Here is a 19,283-nt window from a genome sequence, read left to right on the forward strand (position 1 = left end):
TGCCAGCTCATGAGTTCTCAATTCAGCTACAATATTACATTATATGATTCTATAACGTACATGAATGTCTTATATTTGAATTTTTTTTACTAATCTCTATTTTTAAAGTTTCATTGTGTTAATAAACTTTCCTCACTTTCTAAGTTCAGTGAATAGGTACAATGGATTGTCTTTTAAGTCTCTTCTATTTTTCCATAGTTGCCACAAAGCTAGTCAGTAACAATTGAATGCTAAAGAAATAGGAGAAAACAACACTTCTCTAGAAAAAGAGAACATGTTTTTCCTTCTCTAACACTCAAGATGTGCTTGGCTAATACTAAGTTGATGTCTGCAAAGCCCTTCTAGAAGACTTGACAGCAGACAACACTTCTCTAGAAAAAGAGAACATGTTTTTCCTTCTCTAACACTCAAGATGTGCTTGGCTAATACTAAGTTGATGTCTGCAAAGCCCTTCTAGAAGACTTGACAGCAGAGAAGGAATTTGGGTCAAATAGTGGCAGGGGAGATCCAAGTGCAAAGATCACTGTGCCTAATAAAGAAAAAGGAGGTGGAGTTTTAAGGGAGGCTCTCAAGATGTCATTCACATCATCCTGATGCCAGGGTAGTAGTATTTTAAAAGGGAATAAGAGCTGAGAAAAAAAAGTTATGTCAAACAACAAATGGAAGGGAATTATCAATGTTCCCTATAGAGTTTTGTTGTCTAACTGCCTTGATTCAGCTGCTCTCTTTTGGTCCTTGGGTAGCGTGGGGGAAGATCCAAGTGCAAAGGTCACTGTGTCTAATAAAGAAAAAGGGAGGTGGAGTTTTGAGGGAGGCTCTCAAGCTGTCATTCACATCAACCTGATTCATGGGTAGTATTCTAAAAGGGAAGAAGAGCAGAGGAAAATAATTATGTCAAAGAACAAATGGAAGGGAATGATCAATGCTCCTTCGGGAGTTTTGTTGTCTAACTGCACTGACTCATCTGGTCTCTTTTGGTCCTTGGATAGTATACCTTGTGCTTTTTATTTAGCTCCTTTGTTCATTGTTTGCCATTATGATGCAGCCTTGGTGTTGTTTGGTCCCCAGTGTTGCTCCTTATTGCTGGCTGGGCTTTCATTGCATTAATATTATTGTAATGCAAAAATTGGGTTAGGGGCCCTTTCTAAAAACCTACTTTTGAAAAAAAAAATGTCGACCTCGACTGCCTTCTCATAAAGGCTCCTCTCCCCTACCATCTCGAAAATGCATCCCTCTGTTTCAGGCCATCCGAGTCTTAGAAATATGGTGTAAATTTGTGTTATAGTAAAATTTTCATTAAAAACTGTTATATCATGTACAAGTTTTAAGTTAGCATAGAATTCCACTGAATTTGACCTGTGACAAAGGAAGAAAATAACAACCAAAGGTGTAGCCATCAAATATTCAAAAGGTAATGTCTCTAACATCAAGTGTAGAGCCAACCTCAAACTGATGTTGAGTCCTCCATAAAAAGCTCACTCAGAATTTGTCAATCATTTTTCTTAAGCAAAACTTAACAAAATGAACCTACAGTAATTTGCAGATACAATAATAGTCTTCCAAACCATAGAAGCACTAAAATAAGAGGCTCCTTAACAAGCAAAAACATACTGTAATATTGACAATATTGGCATGCAATTACACATTCAGTGCGTAGGATTTTGGTAGTTTAATGGAGATGCAACAGTTTCATTGGCTACAGAAAATAACCCGATTTTAAGAAAAACTATCCGGGTTGAAAGAAAGGAAAACCTTTTGTCCCCTTCTCACTGAATCGGAAGTGAATCAAAACATTCTACAGGGTAATTCCTGCCAAGATCTGTGGCTCGGAGTTATCCACTGTAGTAAACTGACAAGAAAAATGTTAATAAATAGAATGAGAGGAATTTGTTCCCTCGAGCACCTTATGTTTCAGCAATGGGTTGTCTTTCTTTTCTAAGAAAGAGTCAAGTGTAGAAAATTGTAAACAGATAATCATGTTTCCGCACCCCTAAAGGAGATGAGAAAACAAAAGGATCTATAGAAAAACTAAAAAGTCATTAAATTAAATCTTCCTGTGAGTTGACAGATATATAATAATTGTTATTATTCCATGAGAAATGAAAAATCTGCTATCTAATCAACCATATTAACACCAAACTTCCATACCAAATTTTACTCATACATCATGCTGGAACATAAGATTCCAACATCAGTTGTGTCCGGGTGGGTGATGTGATATCCACAACTAAATATGTAAACTTCCAAATCTTATCTGTTTTATCCTTGAACATTTCACTGTATACTTTACCAGCTCCATGGGGACCACGGATGTGAAAATTCACCTGAAAAAAAAAATACACGAGCTTCAGACATATTGATTTAAATAATTATTCCAACTATAAGATTAGATCCCTTTTGAAATTGAGTATAATAATGCTTCAATTATTGCAATGATAGTAAGTTTCAAGTTTAACATTAAAAGCAGTGTTCCATGCCAATGCGTCCCCGGGGATGTGGATGACATGCCCAACATTCCAGACATACAAAGGATTTACAGATTTGGATGGGACATCTACATTTCAGGGCTGGATGATCTGCTCCATTTGGTGCTTAAAGAAAAGGTATCTCATAAAGATAATTCATAATAATGCTACAAAGCTAAACAGGGTAGAGTGAATTGTTGTTACAAAATGTGCACAATGTATTTATTTTTCAAATTTCAGCTGTTTTTTGGTTTAAGATATTTTCCTATTCATCCTCCCTATGTCCCAAAAATCTGGGAAAAAAGTTGCCATCCCCAAAACTATGTCCCAGCAACCCGTCTTGGAAACTCATAAAGAATAATAGAAATACATCAACAATTTGTTAATAGTTTGTGAAAATTCAGTCTGCAGCAAAATTGCAGATCTTGAAAATACTACATTGAGAACTTATTACATTCACCTTAAGAACAATTAGAATGTCCTTAGTAGTATTGAGAATTAATCCAAGCAAACTAATAAAACTTCAATTTTGAAATATTATTTCTCTTTCAAAGGAAATAAAACTTCAATTTTGAACTATTATTGCTCTTTCGAAGGAAATTTTTTAGACACGTATTGGACCTTCAAAAATCATCCCTTGTGTATTGCCAATAGAAGAATGACAGAAACATTCCACGAATTATATAAATTAATAAATGCAAGATTTACTGCTCAAGGGCATCTACATGAACTTTCCTTGTATACCTGCATATCACATGACAGATGACTTCTAGGCATTCCCCAACCCATCCTCATCCGAGCTTCAGTGAAACAATTTTGTTTTTTTGGAAATTAAAATTAATCCACCGGTCAGCTTATTAGACTAGGTTCTCGTTAGATTGGGCATAACAATGATTATCTCTATTATGTAATCAGAATAAATTACAAACTATGGACATGAAGGCATCAATGATTCACGACTAATGTGTAACGCAGCCTGTAAGCGAAATTGCCAACCTTGGAAATGATACATCAAGAACTTGTGTTTTCTTAATAAACAATTAGAAAGTAATTCAAGCAAACTAATAAAGCTACAAATTACAGCTACAAAGGCAACAGTGATTCTTGTATAATGCGTAAATGCATTCTAGAGAAAAATTGAAAAACTTCAAAATGAACATCAAGAACTTATAATGTTTGCATAGTGAGCAATTAAAATGGAGCTAGTTTCATTGAAAATTTATGCAAACAAACTCATAAAGCTTATTTTTGTGAGCATTCACTGTAAACTTGTATTTATCTGTACAAGCAAATTTTCACTGGGACATGTCTCACACCATCAATGGTAAAGCTTGATACATGCAAAAAGAAAATAAGAAATTGCTCTTAGAAAAAATATGCTGCTGTGTTAGAAAGAATTGGCCTAATGTTTGGTATTTGCTAAAAGAAGGTAAGCATTGCCAAGAAAAGAAAGGAAAGCAAATAACATAAAACTGGTGATCACTTTTAAGAGTAAACAAGAAAAAGATAAATTTTTGAGGATATGATAAGATAAACCAAGTCTGATATATGTCATAAAAAGAAAGATTTGATGGGACACAAAAAGAAAGATCTAACATGTCTTTAAAAGAATGATTTGATGTGACATAAAGGAAAGATTTTATGTAAATATATAAGCAGATTTGACAAGGCTTTATGATCAGATTTGGGCACCCAAGATATTTTACAAATCTTTTAATTTAAGAATCAAAACAGCAACACTGTATTGGAAATCTAATGGGAAAGTAAGATGCTGAGAGGTGTTGGCGGGGGGGTGAATCAAGATCTCTAAAACTTTTACCACTTCAAACATAAACCATACTAAACTTGATTCACCGTACACCTCAGCCTCAACCTTAATCATTCAACATCATGTAATATCAGATCTACCATCTATTTGCACGAATAAACACATAAACAAGTAATCAACAGATGACACAGGATTTGGTAACACAGAAACCCTCAAAGGTGAAGGTAAAACTGCGGAGGGGATGGCACCAACAAAATCTTCACTACTACAGTAACAAAGTGCCTGTTAGGGCTACAATTTGATCGCTTTTGATGATCTACCCAGTGAGGAGTCAGCTCTGTTAAAAATTAATAAGACTGTTAAGTCGACTTTTACAAAAGGATTTAACTTCACAATTAAGTGAGTGCTCTGTTAGGAGATTTACAATAGGCCTGTTAGGACCACTTTGTTAAGAGATTCACCTAATACACTCGTAAGAATGTAATAGAACCTTGATCCTTTGGTTTGCACTAAAATGCTGTTAATAAAAGCATTATTTTGCCATAGTTTTTTTCCCTTACGGGTTTTCAATGAAATTTTTGTTTTAATCCATGTGTAGTTTGCTTGATGTTTTACATAAATTCACTTTTATTGTATTTGCGACAGAAAAGCATAGCTTTTTATAATGCCAGTCGCTTTATTTTTCAGCTCAAATATTGAGACACTTTCCTGAGTACTCTCGAATTATTCAGAAGTTTTATCTTAGTTCAAGTAGCTTTTGGTAGATCTTAACCATACAATGGTTGGTAATAAAGGGCATGGGTTTTCCGCTAATCAAGCTCCTTTATTTGATGGGACAAATTATGCTTTATGGAGCATAAGGATGCAGACATATTTAAGTGCACTTGGATTTGAAACCTAGCAATCAGCAGTTGACAGTTACACAGCTCCAGCAACTGCTCCAACAGATGCTGCTGGTAAAAAGTTAGTGAATACAACACTAACGCCAGGAATGTCATTATTTGCGGGCTTTCCAAATCTGAATTTTTTTAAAGTAATGTGTTATAGATCTGCAAAAGGGATGTGGGAAAAAAAATCAAAATTTATAGAGGAGATGAAAATGTTGAGGCAAAACTTGAAACTTATGGAACAAAGTTTGGAGGCCTCAAAATGGAAGAAGAAACTATTGTTCAATATCTAGTTCACGTGGATGATGTATCGAACACTACTAAAGACCTTGGTGAAGAGATTGAAAAATCAAAAGTTATTGAAAAAATTCCAAGGTCATGCCCATTACAATTCGATGCAAAGGTTTCAGCAATAGAAGAGATGCAAGATCATACAATCTAACTAAAGGATGCGTTGGATTGTATTCTAACTGCATATGAGATGAGAATTGTTGGTCAAACAACCAAAAGGGAGGCTAAATTAATTGATTCACGAAAAGAATGAGTAAAGTAATTCAAATGATGATGAAGCTCTTCATGAGAAGAATGAAGAAAAGTTGAGGAAGGTACAAAGCGAAGCTATACTTAAAGTGTTTCAGATGTGGAAAGTTAGAAAATTTCGCATCCAAACGTCTTATGCAATGAGAGAAGGCAGCCGGAGTGAAGAAAAAATGTGGTACAATAACAAGGGTTTTCAAGAGCGAAGAGGAATTTTCAAAAAAATTTAAAATGTCTTTAGTCTAAAGACTACATTAGCTCATCAAAAGGCGGTGATGGAGGTTCTTCTAGTGAAAGAGAAGAACTACTTTCTCATGGGAATAGAAGAAAACAATGATCAAAAGGAAGATTTTGGAAATAAGACCAACAAAGAAGATGGAATAGATGTCAAAGAAGAGCTTTTATTTGCTTATGATGAGATTGAGAAGCTTAAGAAGAGATATTCTACACTGAAGGTGCAGCTTCAAGATGACAAGGAATCATCAGATTAAGTATCACAAGCTTCTGATGAAGCTCAATAGAAGATTATAGATCTGCAAATTCAGATTGTAGTACCTCACAAAATTATAGAAGAATTAAGAAACCACTTGAAGAAAACTGCAAAAAATTAGAGGTTGAATTGTTTCTCTAAGGATGCAATTGGATAAAATTGCAGTACAAGCAAATATAAATTTGAAGAGTGAAAAATGTGCTGAAATTTTGAGTGAGATTGTCAATGTACAAAAGCCTACTTTTGACAAAAGTGGTTTTGGATTTATAGAAGGATGAAGTTCTAAAGCACATAGAAAATTCAAAAAATCAAATGAAGAAAACACAAACAAGGTATGCTGAAAGACTTTAAAATGGTGGAATAAAAAAAAAGACAGACAGAAGAGAAGTACATATTCTAGAGCTAGAAATGAGGGCAGCAGAAGCGTGTTAGATCATAAATAGAGGCAAGTAGAAAGAATCCAAAAACATCTAATCAACAATAGTCTCAAAATTAAAATTGTTGTGCCTTACAAGATCTTATTGGCAAAAACAAGCATCTTCACCTAGATGCAGTGAGTGCTAAGTATTCCATTCATTCTCATGAGATATGGTTTTGTGTGAAACACTACTCATGAAATATGGGTCAATGAATTTGACTCAAACAACTATACACTTGAACCCTGATAGCAATATCACAACTATCTTCCCATTAGAGGCATCGACAATGGTATGGTTGTTAAGCTACATAAACAAAACACAAAGTGTGGAATAGCACTGCTAGCCAAAGTTGATAACGGAAGAAAAAATAGATAGAAAAAAGAACATGTAGCAGAAGCAAAATGAAAAAATGGATGAAAAAAACAATGTTACCCCAAGTTTCCGGGACGAGGGGATGGGGGGACGGGGAAACAGGTTTCCGGGATGGTTTTTTTTTTTTCCGAAACAGGGGACGGCAGGGGAAGGCTATAATATATATATATATATATATCTTAATTTTATCTGAATTTTCACATATATTCATCAATTCTACATTCATCATAGCAACATAGTTTAAAATTATCAATTTCATTCATCAAATAATGATTCATCAATGATCATAGAGCATAGCAATCAGCATCTAATCGAATCATCGTAGAAAATTCTAAATAGCATCATTTTCAATCATCATTTAAGTACTTAAGATACCATTAGCACATAATGAAATGAGTCGAATAAGAGAATGAAAAACATCAACTCTCAATAAAATGGAAACATTGAATAGATAAAGACTCAAACTTTAAAGTTTTAAACTTTTGAAGTATCAACTATAGTGTATCAATGATCATATAATATTATAATGTCAAGACAGAACACTCCAAGTCTGAAACATCAAAGTCAAAATGAAAACAAAAGATACTAAGGCAGCTGCCCCTAATCATCCATATCAAAGTCACTATCACTATCATCCTGAGCTTCAAAATGAAAACAAAGATGGTATGATAGTTGCCCCTAATCATTCATTTTATAATATATTTTACAAAAAAATTGACTTGTACATGTCCGGGCCTGCAGATGACTGGAAAATCAAATTTTTAATGGTTTTTTTGAGTTTAATAAATTTTAATAGGAAACCTTTTATGCAGTCCCTGGGACGTTAGGAAACGGAAAAACAGTCCCCGAAATGGTCAACGTGGTTCAGAAACTCGTTGACCATTTTCGAAGTTTCGGGGACGCGTTTCCTATTTTCTTCTCCAAGTGGGGACGTCTGGGAAACGTCCCCTGCCGTCCCCCCGTCCCCGAAACCGTCCCCGTTTCCAAAACTTCAGGTTTAGGGGTGGAAACGCGTCCCCGGGTAACATAGGAAAAAAATGGGATGATAACATACAAGAATATCCAAATAACAATGAAGAAATAAACAAAAGTTTATGAGGGAAAATTCAGGAGTATCATATGGTCAAAGCAAAATGGGAATAAAAAAAGCCTACTATATCAAAGAATTTAACCCCACAGAAGACCATGAGAAAAAAGCATACATAGGAACAAATATCAAATGGAGAAAAAAAATGCTTATAGCTCAGCTTAGGACCAGTTCTCACTATTTAAGGTGTGAAATACATAGATGGATGATACCTAAGGAAGAATGGGCAAGGACATGTCTATTCTACAACAAGGGAATTGTAGCAACAGAGCTGCATTTTGCCATGGAGCGTCCAGCATACAATGACATCCAGTCTGGCTATGTGGATATTTCAAGTGAACAATTTAAGTAATTTATTTGAAGATGCAACTAGGCATAACAAAAGTCCTAGTGATCAAAATTCACTGTCGAAGAACAGATTAAAAAAAGTTACAAAGTGCTTAAGGTCTTGGCACACTATTCTGGGGTGTGTGCTCCTTTGGAGGTCCCAAATGCTGCTTTGGCCTCGTGAGCGTTACTAAAATCTTTCATTTGTTCATTCAAGGCTTTAGAAAACCTCTTCCATCTAGGTAAGCACAAATAACCAAGTTTAGTAAATCCTCTAATGGTTATTGTTTTTCATGCAGTCAATTTGGTCATAGGGCCATAGATTGCAAAGTTCATGCAAGAAATAATTTCAGCCATAGGGATAGGAATAATGGAAGAAATGATCATGCACGGAATATGAATCAAAGTCAAGGTTTGATGAATTGGAACTATTTTTCTCCATTAATGAATTTCAATATCATGTGCTATAAGTGCAAAATTTTGGTTATGTTGTAAAAGTTTTGTAGAAGTAATTTTGCAGAACCCCAAGACAAAGTGAAAAGGAAGAGAAAAAAGTTTGGAGAAAGAAGATAGCAGAACAAAAAGAAATCCCTGCGATTGTTCAAACAACCTTGCATGCATGGAATGAAGACAATACATGGTATTTTGACAATAGCTACTCAAAACATATGACAAAAGTAAGTTTCTTACTTTGAAGAAAACAAATAGTGGTAAAGTAAGGATTCGGCAATCATGCTTCAACCAAAATTTCAGGCAAAGTTACTCTATTTCTTGATGATGGAAGAACAAAAATAGAAAATGTATTATTTTCTGAAGGCATGGAATGCAATCTTTTGAGTTTGAGTCAGATGTGCAACCAAGCACACACTCTTAATTTCCATTTTGAAGGATGTGAAATAAGCAAAGGGGGCAGATCTATTACTGGGGGGCAAGCAATAGTCTTTACATTCTCAATAGCATCAAAAGTGATAAGCATTGCACGTCACAAAAAGAAGAAAGCTAGTGGTGGAATCTAAGTTTTCACAATCTTGTCAAAATAGGATACAAAGAAGCAGCGAGAGATATTCCAAAGCTCTCAAAACCTTCAAACATAATATATAAAGACTAACAATTGGGAAAGCAAACTAGAGGAAGCTTCAAGCTAAGAATTATACAATTACAAAGCCTTAAGAGCTAATTCATACAGATCTCTATAGGCTAATGAGAACAAAGAGCAAGCATGGTGAAAGATATTTTATGCTTTTAATCTAAGTTGCCGTTTCGAATGCAAGTATGGATCTGGATTTTAAAAAATTGGGTTGGGTTCAGATTCGTTTTGGGTTTGTCCGTACAAGAATATATAGATAGATATATAGATAGATAGAAAGACAGAGATGCAGCAGCAAGTAATTTCATACACCACTAAGTTCACGAATGAACAAATGATATAAAACAACCTTTCTAGTCTTTTTAGTGGTCACTTTTAGGGTTGGATGGTCAAATAGACCTAATTTGTCAAAAAAACACTTTTCGAGAAAGTTGACAAAAGGAGTTTTTGGATTGGTGGACTGTAATGTCCCCTTTTCAGAGCATAATTTAATGGTACTAAGAATCAAATAATAATGAGAAAGCATATTCAATTATAATTCATTTAAATTGATTAAATTAAAATAAACAATAGTACATTATAGATTATAATTATCTAAATTATAATTTTTTTAATTTTAGAATATATTATTTAAAATATCACATATAATATTATCATCAATAAATGTAAATGAATAATACTATTATTATGCATACTTTATCAACTTCAAATTAGTTGATGATACTATATTGTGGATACTATTGATAATCTAGTAATTGTTATGAAACGTCGATGGTATAAGTGATAATAATACAAGCCATTAAAGGGATCAAAAGCATGAATGAGAACAAAGATAATATGAGCATTTAGCAACGAATATCAACACCCAAGGAGCAGAATTCGATGGACCCAATCTACATATCATGAAGCACTACAAATCAAGAAAGCAATGATTAAATAATCTAATCGATGGTTACAGTAAATGGTGATTGTAGATGTTTCAATGAATTATAAATAATAAATTGTAAATATCTGAATTAATAATATTAAAAGATATAATAATACAGTATATTATCAACATAATGATAATAATATAAAAATAAATATAAATTAATTAATCTAATTATTAAAAGACTAAGGGCCACGACCAAGAGGACTGGTTGCAACCACTTCTTCCTCATCTACCATATAAAAAGGAGATCGATCAACAATTAAGGTAAAAACAAAACAATATGAATTGCTGTTGGTATTAGCAACAATGCCCAATCAGAAAATTGATATCTATAATCAAAATATAGTAGGAGACAACACTTCCACCATATATTAAGACATCAAGAATTTCAGTATCATTGGCAACTATGGAAGCGGCTATAACAGGCGAAGACAGTGCTACAGTTGCAAGGATGAAGGCAGGAAATGCTGAGCAGCATCGTGGGCATAATAGATGAACTTACGTCAAATAGGAGATGTCAAAAATAGAATCGGTCAGTGATAAGGACGACTGCAAACTAAAGGACAAAGAGAAACAGATCAAGCTCAATAGCCAAATCAGAATTGGAAGAGTCATTGATCCCAATCAGTAGCGACAGAGTAAAAGAACTTGCAGCTTATTGAAGCATCTATAATCATCTGGAACAGAAGGTGATATATATATATCAAACTTCTGAAAGAGATTTCGATTAATTGGTGGCATTCAACTAAGAAAACAATTAAGATTAATGGAAGGCAGAATGGCTTGGACTATCGTCAAGAGCACTCCCCCATTGCTCTGCCAGATTTATGCATCTACTATGAAGTCCTTGTAGAGCCTTTAGGAATGTGATCCATTCAAAACAACTAACAGCAATTATTGATCATGTCGATAGGGATCTTCAGCTAAGAACTGAAATTTGGCATAACCAAAACTAGATGCATTCATTTGGTGAAAAATTGAAGGAAGTACTGTTAAGGGATCATTACATTTGAAGAGACAAGTTGTAAAAATGTTATACTACTGTCGGGCTGCTATTATTCTGTGTATGCATGTATCATACCAAACATTAACAGTTGTGGTGTTCTTGCAGCTCTGTATTTTTTTCTTCCATGGTTTTCAATATTGTTTCTGCCAGTGCTATTACATTTGCAGCAGTCCTCAGAAAATCAAAATGGTATCAGAGCCAAACTGCAAATGTATATTATTTTTCTCTATTTGGAAGGGAAGTTTAAAGTGTTGAACATGGAGAATTTTGATCCATCTTTTAAAGTCATCTGTTTGTTTTTCTTATATTGGTCTCGGTTTGTGGATATCCAATTTCAATTGAATAGAAATATGAGTCACATTTAGAAAATACAGGGTTTATAATATTATTCCTTGTTTGTTATACCGCTTGGAGATTCATCTCATGAATCTGTTCCATCTTGTTTTAATTGTGATTGATTGTGATTTTAGAAGATTCTAAGAATCGATCCCCACAATTTGGCTTGAATGATTCTTATTTACACTCTTGGCAACAGGTTTCATTAAGGATCTGTTTCTTTGGGAAGGTCAAATACTATTCACCTTCCAAGATATTGATATTCTTGGGTTTGCAGTGGCAAAATGATTACAAGAATCAATTACTAACAACCTTCGGACTGTTATTAAGGGGAATCAGTTATGTCAATGTCAGATTCTTGCAAAGAAGCTTGGTGAGAATTGATCCATGAACCTATCGATATTTATTAAGTGCCTTTACATATTGTTTTTAATCAGTCATGAATGGTTCATATTGGGTTGGAGCATGACTCTGACTTGTGAATCGATTTGCTTATGTTTCAAAAATGAAGAATAAGATAGTTTTGAAATAAAGAAGTAGCACAACCTAGGGATATTTAATGGGTTTACTAATAGAAGTAGAAAATTCGTGTATGCTTCTGCACCCCTTCAGCCATCCACAACTACTCTGTTGCTCTTCAATGCCATAAATGCAGTTATGCTTATGCATTTCTTCTGCATGGTAACCTCTCCATATACCACCGATCGACAGGCAAAGGCCTTAGTGCAGTATTATCATTACTACTGAGAAAGGAATGAAAGGAACAAATTAAGATAAAGGATGTTTGAAAGGGTGGCCTTTATTAGCTCGACCCCCTTACTACGAAAGTATATAATCAAGGGTCAAAAACTGAAATAATTGCCATCTCCAAGATCTGTAGTGGGCGATGACTCAAGTGATTGGTGAATGAAAGGGGACTGACCAAAAGTATAATCAGAATCGTGTTGGTCCAAATCCACATACCAAGAATTGAAAGTCAGATAGGAGCATGATCTTCCATGCAAATATTGCCAACAACGTAACCTTGGGAATAGTCTAATTCCATGTCAGCAACCATTGTGAGGAGGGGCTTGTCAAAGGATGAGGAATCAATTAAAAGGTGAAGAAGGAAGAATTAAGGCAATCACCCAGGAAGCATGTATACAATGGGGGTAACAGCAAATAATATGAGACCTTGTCAGACTCGTGGCAGGGAAATACAACCCTCAAAATATATCAGCACACAAAGCATAAGGAGGAACCCGCCATCGTGCATGATGATTTGAAAGGGAGTGAATACGAAACATACATCCTACATGGATACTGCCTTCGCCACTTAGGCATATCAAGCAGAGTAATATATATATATATATATATATATATATATATATATATATATATATATATATATATATATATATGGATCAAAACTTCACACATTTTATTGGATTCATACTTAAAGTGATGTTAGGAGATAAGTAAATGTTTGTTCCTATCATTATTGGACCTTTAGAAGAATATGTTATTTAAGGGAACAATTCATGTTAGAGTGTTAGCATAATTTTATCAGAAGTGGGCTCCACAATAAGGTAAATATGCATGAATATATTATAATAGTGTTTATTTTCTTATGAATATATTATAATATTCTGATTAGCATAAGTTCATTAATAATTAGATTATAATGGGGATTTATAATTATAAAAATGATAAATTGTATCGGAAAAATGGGGATCATTTCAAAGTACAACATTTTATAATTATCTTTATCTTATTGGAAAAGATTTTATATTGAGTATTATATTAGTCTCTTATTTATTTTTATTTCTATTTGCCTTGATATTTTCCTCTGAGTATGTTCTTTTAGGAAAAGGAGGATAGAGACGAGATTCAGAGGGAGTCTGACACTTTTTAAAAGATAAAGGAGTTCAGAAGATTGATGTCTAGAGGGAGTTTGACACATCCGTCTGAAGGAGCAAATAAAGGATATGTTTCAGTTGATGGAGTTTTTAACTTCATGTAAACATTTGTTATCATGCACATGACTGCATAATTTAATGGGCCTACTCCTTGTGTACACCATGAGGAAGAAACGACTTCCAAATGATCATCACTTGTATTTCCAAAAGCTATTGAAAGGTGATGATTTTACAATAACTTAATTTTCTATTATGACGGATATCTTACAATGTCTATGAAAATCATGATAACTATACTTGGCCTAGTACATGTTTATATGGTAAGCATTATGACAATGTGTGTGCACATACTTTATCGACATTTTTTGAGTACATGGTGAATGTTATGCAAATTGATGTTTTAGAGGACCATTACACAGAGTACTTGGTGAATGTCATGCAACTTGATGTTCTAGAGGCCATTACTCACAGTACTTGGTGAATATCTTGGATCTCAACATTTTGGAAGGCCATTGCTTAAAGAGTATTTGGTGAACATCATGTCTCAGTATTCTGGGAGACCAATACAAGTGATATCAGATGTGATATCAAAACTTTTTAAGTACTTGGTGAATATCATGTGTTGATATTCTGGAAGACCAATACTCATGATACCAGATGTGATATCAAACCTTATTGAGCACATGGTGAACATCATTTGTTTATATTTTGCAACCCATTACTCAGAGTACTAGGTGAATATCATGTGTGGATATCTTTTTGATATTAAGATGATGGATACTTTCTGATCAAAGATATCCTTAAAATTTGTCATTCCTAATATTACCAATGGTGTAATATTTGTCTTGTGTTTATCCTCCCTAGCTAAGAGGGAGTGTTGATGTTTGGTAGCTTCAGTCGGATAAACCTATATATTTATATATGAGATACAATTTATATATGTGTGTTCATCATATATGAGAGAAATTAATATATATAACTATGATTAATTTTTTATTATACTAATAATCAAATAAATGAATAGACATGTATGATGAAGGGACATGCCTCTTCATGGCTTATTCTCAATTTACATAAGAGGTCGCTGCCATTTGGAGAACACATACCAAATATTATGGTAGTGCTATTATATTTGCAGTTGTCCTCAGAAAATCAACAATAAAATGATGTTGTGGAAAGAAAAACAAGTTGGTTCAAGGGATGGCTTAGAGCATGTTGAATCAGTCCAAAGTCCCTGATTCTTTATGAAAAGCAGCAGTTCATATTACTGTTAATATTCTGAATCGTAGATACATCGGAGTCAATAGCAACAAGATTCCTTATGAGTTATGGGAAGGTTCGCCAACATCTATAAAGTATTTAGAGTGTTTGGTAGTTTATTTTATATTAGAATAGATTAGACAATTTGGGAAAATTTGACTCAATAGCAAATTGAGGGAGTTTTTCCTTGGAAATTCTTCCAAGAGTAAAGCATATAGATTCCACAATAAACACCTGCACAAAATTCTTGAAAGTGCAAACATTGAAATTGATGAAGATAGAAGACTTCCAAAACAAATACAAGAAGTAGATGATCTAGATTTAAAGGAGTTCAAGGAAGATAAAGAAAGTGTAGAAGCAGGTGTAGTTGAAGCAATGGCACATGTTGGATGGATATTTTGCAACCGACAATTTTGGGTAAAATCCAGTTGCAAATTAACGAGACCAGCCACAGCATGTGAGACAGAGTCTCTCCTATCATAAAGGGAAGACTCCCCCTTCTCACCGTTCCTTGGATCAACTCAAGGTAATCAAAAAGTTGAGAGATTTGAAATGGTATTATCAATATTCTTTCCTCTTAGCTTTCAAAAAAGAATCCACTTACCCGCGGAGCAAGTAATGGGCAAGATGAAACCTCTAACTAAACTTCTATCTAGTAGCTGGAAACGGTGATACCGATAAACCAACACCAACTCAAAGGCTGATTGAAAGCGTACCAATTTGGCTTTCAGTTTTGTTTTAACCTATTCTATAAAAATAACTCTCCCATTGGGGCACCAAGACTTCCAGAAGTAGGTAATTCTATCTATTTTTCGTCAATTTGAGATGGTAATACAAGCTATAGTCAAGGCTCCTAGTCTATGTATCACCACAATCACTCCCAATCAAAGCTTCGGCTCCGATTGCTTCTTAACTCACTATGCTCTATAATTGAACACACAATAATAACATGAATTGAAACACTAGGCACAAGCTACAGTCAAAGCTTCTAATTTTCTCTATCACAATTGCTTCCAGTCAAATCTTCGAATCCAATTGTTTCTTGTATTCCCTTTTCTCCCAAATTTGTACTACACAATCAAAGTTATGCTTGCACAAGTGTGGTAGAGGTTTCTTGCATACAACAAAAGATGATTTTTACAATGTAGGGGCACTCATTTATATAGGCAAAGGAGTTGAGGAAAAAGAGGAGGAAAAAGTGGGAACAACCCAATCAACTTTGATCTAGTCAAACTAGGTGAGAGAAATTATTGGATTACATGTAATTACATATTTTCATGCAATTCATTATCTCCAACTACAAACATGATAAAACACTTGAAGAAAATGTTGAGGCTACTGATTCTGAATGAAATGAATCAATCTTGTAGATTGTCGACAAAGGCCTTGTACTTGATGATGCAATCCCGGATGATCACAAGATAGGAAGTTCCCGTAATTTTTGCCACTACATTCGCCTTGATAATCATGGTGTTGTGTCGTTTGATAGCCTCTGACTATCTTTGATGAATTGTCCATTGTCATTTGAAAACTTGACGTGATCAAGCTTTTTCTCGTTCGAGTTGTCATGAGTTCTAAATTGTAGATCGCCACATTCTAAAGTCTCTGACACTTGAAAAACCCTCTCGATGGCATTTGGGTGTAAACTCAAAACAACTTTCCATCAGTAACTTTAATTCTTTTTTTTTTTAAACAAAGTTCTTGGCATTCCCAAATGAACTTAGGTTCTTAGACAGCCATTGGAAAATGGAGACCAAACGAATTATTGCTTTTTTGGATCCAAAGCATATCTTCTTGATGGGATGTCATTTGTTTTTTGAGAAAATTCTGACATATCTTGAAGAGTGCATCGCAATATGAAGATGAGAACATCTTGCAATGAAATTGAATCCTTGAGAACTTTGGGATTTGTGATACAATGACGAATCCATGAAGGATGGGTGCTAGAAGTATGGATTAAATACTTATGGAACACATATGATGGCTGGAAATGAATCGGAACGCATATGTATTTGGATGGAAAGGGCCAAAGTTGGATTTAGAAGGATGGATTGCATGTGCTTAATGATGGGTTTTTGTTGGTATGGCCAAGAATGCAAGTTGGGATGCATATGGATGTTGCAAATGATGTCTTTTGACTTTTAAAGAGTGACCTTTAGCCAAAAACGGGTTCTCAAGATGCAATTACATGTAAAGTGATTTACATGTAATTGTGACATGCGATTGGGTTCGGAGGATGGCAACGCATGTAAGTGGGAATGAAAAATGAGATTACATGTAAGTGCAGATGGAGGGTGAGATTACATGTAATTGCATGTGCAAAATGAGATGTAGTGTGCTATGACATGGAAAGTGGGATTACATGTAATTGCTCTTGGAGTGTAATTGCATATGAAAGGAATGGATGCAATGTGCCTTGGCAAGTAATGATGGACATGGAATGAAATGAGGCTCTTGCATGAAATGGTGGAAAATGGAGTAAAGTGAAACATGCTCAAGTTCGTGGGAAAGAACTTGCTATTTCTTCGAAAAGAATAAAAACAAAACAGCAACTAAACAACCAACAAAAACAAGCATAAAACAAACATATACCTTCGGTTTTAGACTTAAACATGTCAAGAGGCAAGTTACTTTAAAGTGCAAATTCAAATTTGGAGTTTGGGGAAAATCCAGAAGTATGAAAATGAGAGTTTTCATCATATTTAAAGGAAAAATGCACTTTTCATGGCATATATATATCAACAAGTGTACAACATCAAGCTAAAATATGCAATGGAATAGCAAGATAAGCACAAATTAATGAGCAAGATTGAAAATGTCCACTTACTTGGAGATCAATGAGCCAAAATAGCAAAATTTATAAACTTGATTACCAAATCTTCCTCAAATCCAGATTTTCAAACAACTATTTGAGTTTCTCCACACTTGCAAGTAATGGACATGTAATGAACATTCAATGGTCAGATTTGGCATGAGAATGCGAGAAACGTGGTCAAAGATCACCAATACATGAAACGTTTTTAGCAAAAACTTAAAGCTTAGATGGATTTGTCAAAAAATGCGATCTAAGAATGCTAAGAAGTTAAGTGTTTTTGCTTTTAGAATGCAAAAACGTGTTCATGAATGTCATTGATATGGATTCAAACTCCAAAATGATCCATCTTTGGCCAAAAACATGCTGCAAAACTCTCAAATTTTGGGCGTTTTTGTAAAACATGATTCATTGAGGGCATAAAATGAAGCGTTTTTTACCTCTAAAGGCATAAACGTGTTCTTCAATAGCAAAAATGTGGATCAAAACCTCAATACGACTTCTCTTTGAGAGAAAATGTGATCAAAACTGCCCCGAATCTAGGCGCTTTTCACCAAAAAGTGGCTCAAAAATGCAAAAATTTGGGTCATTTTTGTCTTGGATATGCAAAATCATGACCCCCAAATGCATGTGTATGCATTAAAACTCAAAAAAAACCCTCTTGTAATGGATTTCACGCCATTATATGGGTAGATCTAAACATTTTTAATGGAAAATGTATTCTTGGAGGAAGAAAACATGAAGTTTTTTGCCCTAGAATTTCCAAATTCGGGTTCAACTTTTGCAAATGCATGAAATACATGCAAAATGCATTCTCTAGGAGAGATTAAATGTTTTAAAATACGTCTTTTTCCTTTTTCACGCCAAACGCACTCTTGAGGAGTGCTTGCATGTTTTAAAATATGCATTTGGTCAAAAAACGCACTCTTGCAGTGCTATTACACATTTTAAAAATATATCATATGCCCTCAAGGTGCAAAATCCACTCTTATAGTAGCATTGCATATTTTAAAAATATGAAATTGATAAACCATTTAGTGCAAAACGCCCTCCAAAAGGGTGATTGCACATTTTAAAGACTTGAATATGTATTGCTCACTCTAGAAGGCTCGTTGCATATTTTAAGTTAAAGGCATTTACAAGCCTTTAGTTCAAAAATGTATTCTCTAAGAACATTTGCATATTTTACATGCAAATGGGTTAAAAGACATGTTTGCACAACTTAAGTGATCAATTAAGCACATCATTAGTTGAATTTTGAAGAAAAATCACTTAATTGGGTCAAAAATAATATTTATACTATATAGTTTAATATATAAAGTGCAAATATCATTTAAAAAGTAATATTTACTAAGATGTTTTGAATTAAAACTCAAAAATTAAATCAAACTATATAGTTAATATAGTCACTTAATGAAAAATTAATAAGCAACTCAACTTAAAAAAATATAACATAAAGTGCTCTATAGTTACTTTAACTGAAAAATTTAAGTGATAAAATAACTTTAAAACATAACATAAAGTGGGTTTATGTTATATTTATCAAAAAGTGAATGTCAACTTTAAAATATAACATGATTTTTTAAATAATGCAGATGCAC

General features: G+C 34.0%; 1 protein-coding gene across 1 annotated transcript in view; it reads right to left on the minus strand.

Moving 5' to 3' along the window:
• Positions 1-1,592: 1,592 nt before the first annotated feature.
• The window catches only part of LOC149533942 (putative mitochondrial import inner membrane translocase subunit TIM21), a 173,383-nt gene continuing 155,692 nt past the window's right edge, over positions 1,593-19,283 (minus strand). Inside the window, exon 8 of the mRNA XM_089804299.1 lies at positions 1,593-2,324. Coding sequence (XP_089660425.1) covers positions 2,166-2,324 — 159 coding nt within the window. The 3' untranslated portion in view covers positions 1,593-2,165. The remainder of the gene's footprint in view (positions 2,325-19,283) is intronic.

The sequence above is a fragment of the Cupressus sempervirens genome, chromosome 10 (genome assembly GCF_028749045.1).
Source record: "Cupressus sempervirens isolate cs-2001-9-10 chromosome 10, ASM2874904v1, whole genome shotgun sequence".
NCBI lineage: Eukaryota > Viridiplantae > Streptophyta > Pinopsida > Cupressales > Cupressaceae > Cupressus > Cupressus sempervirens.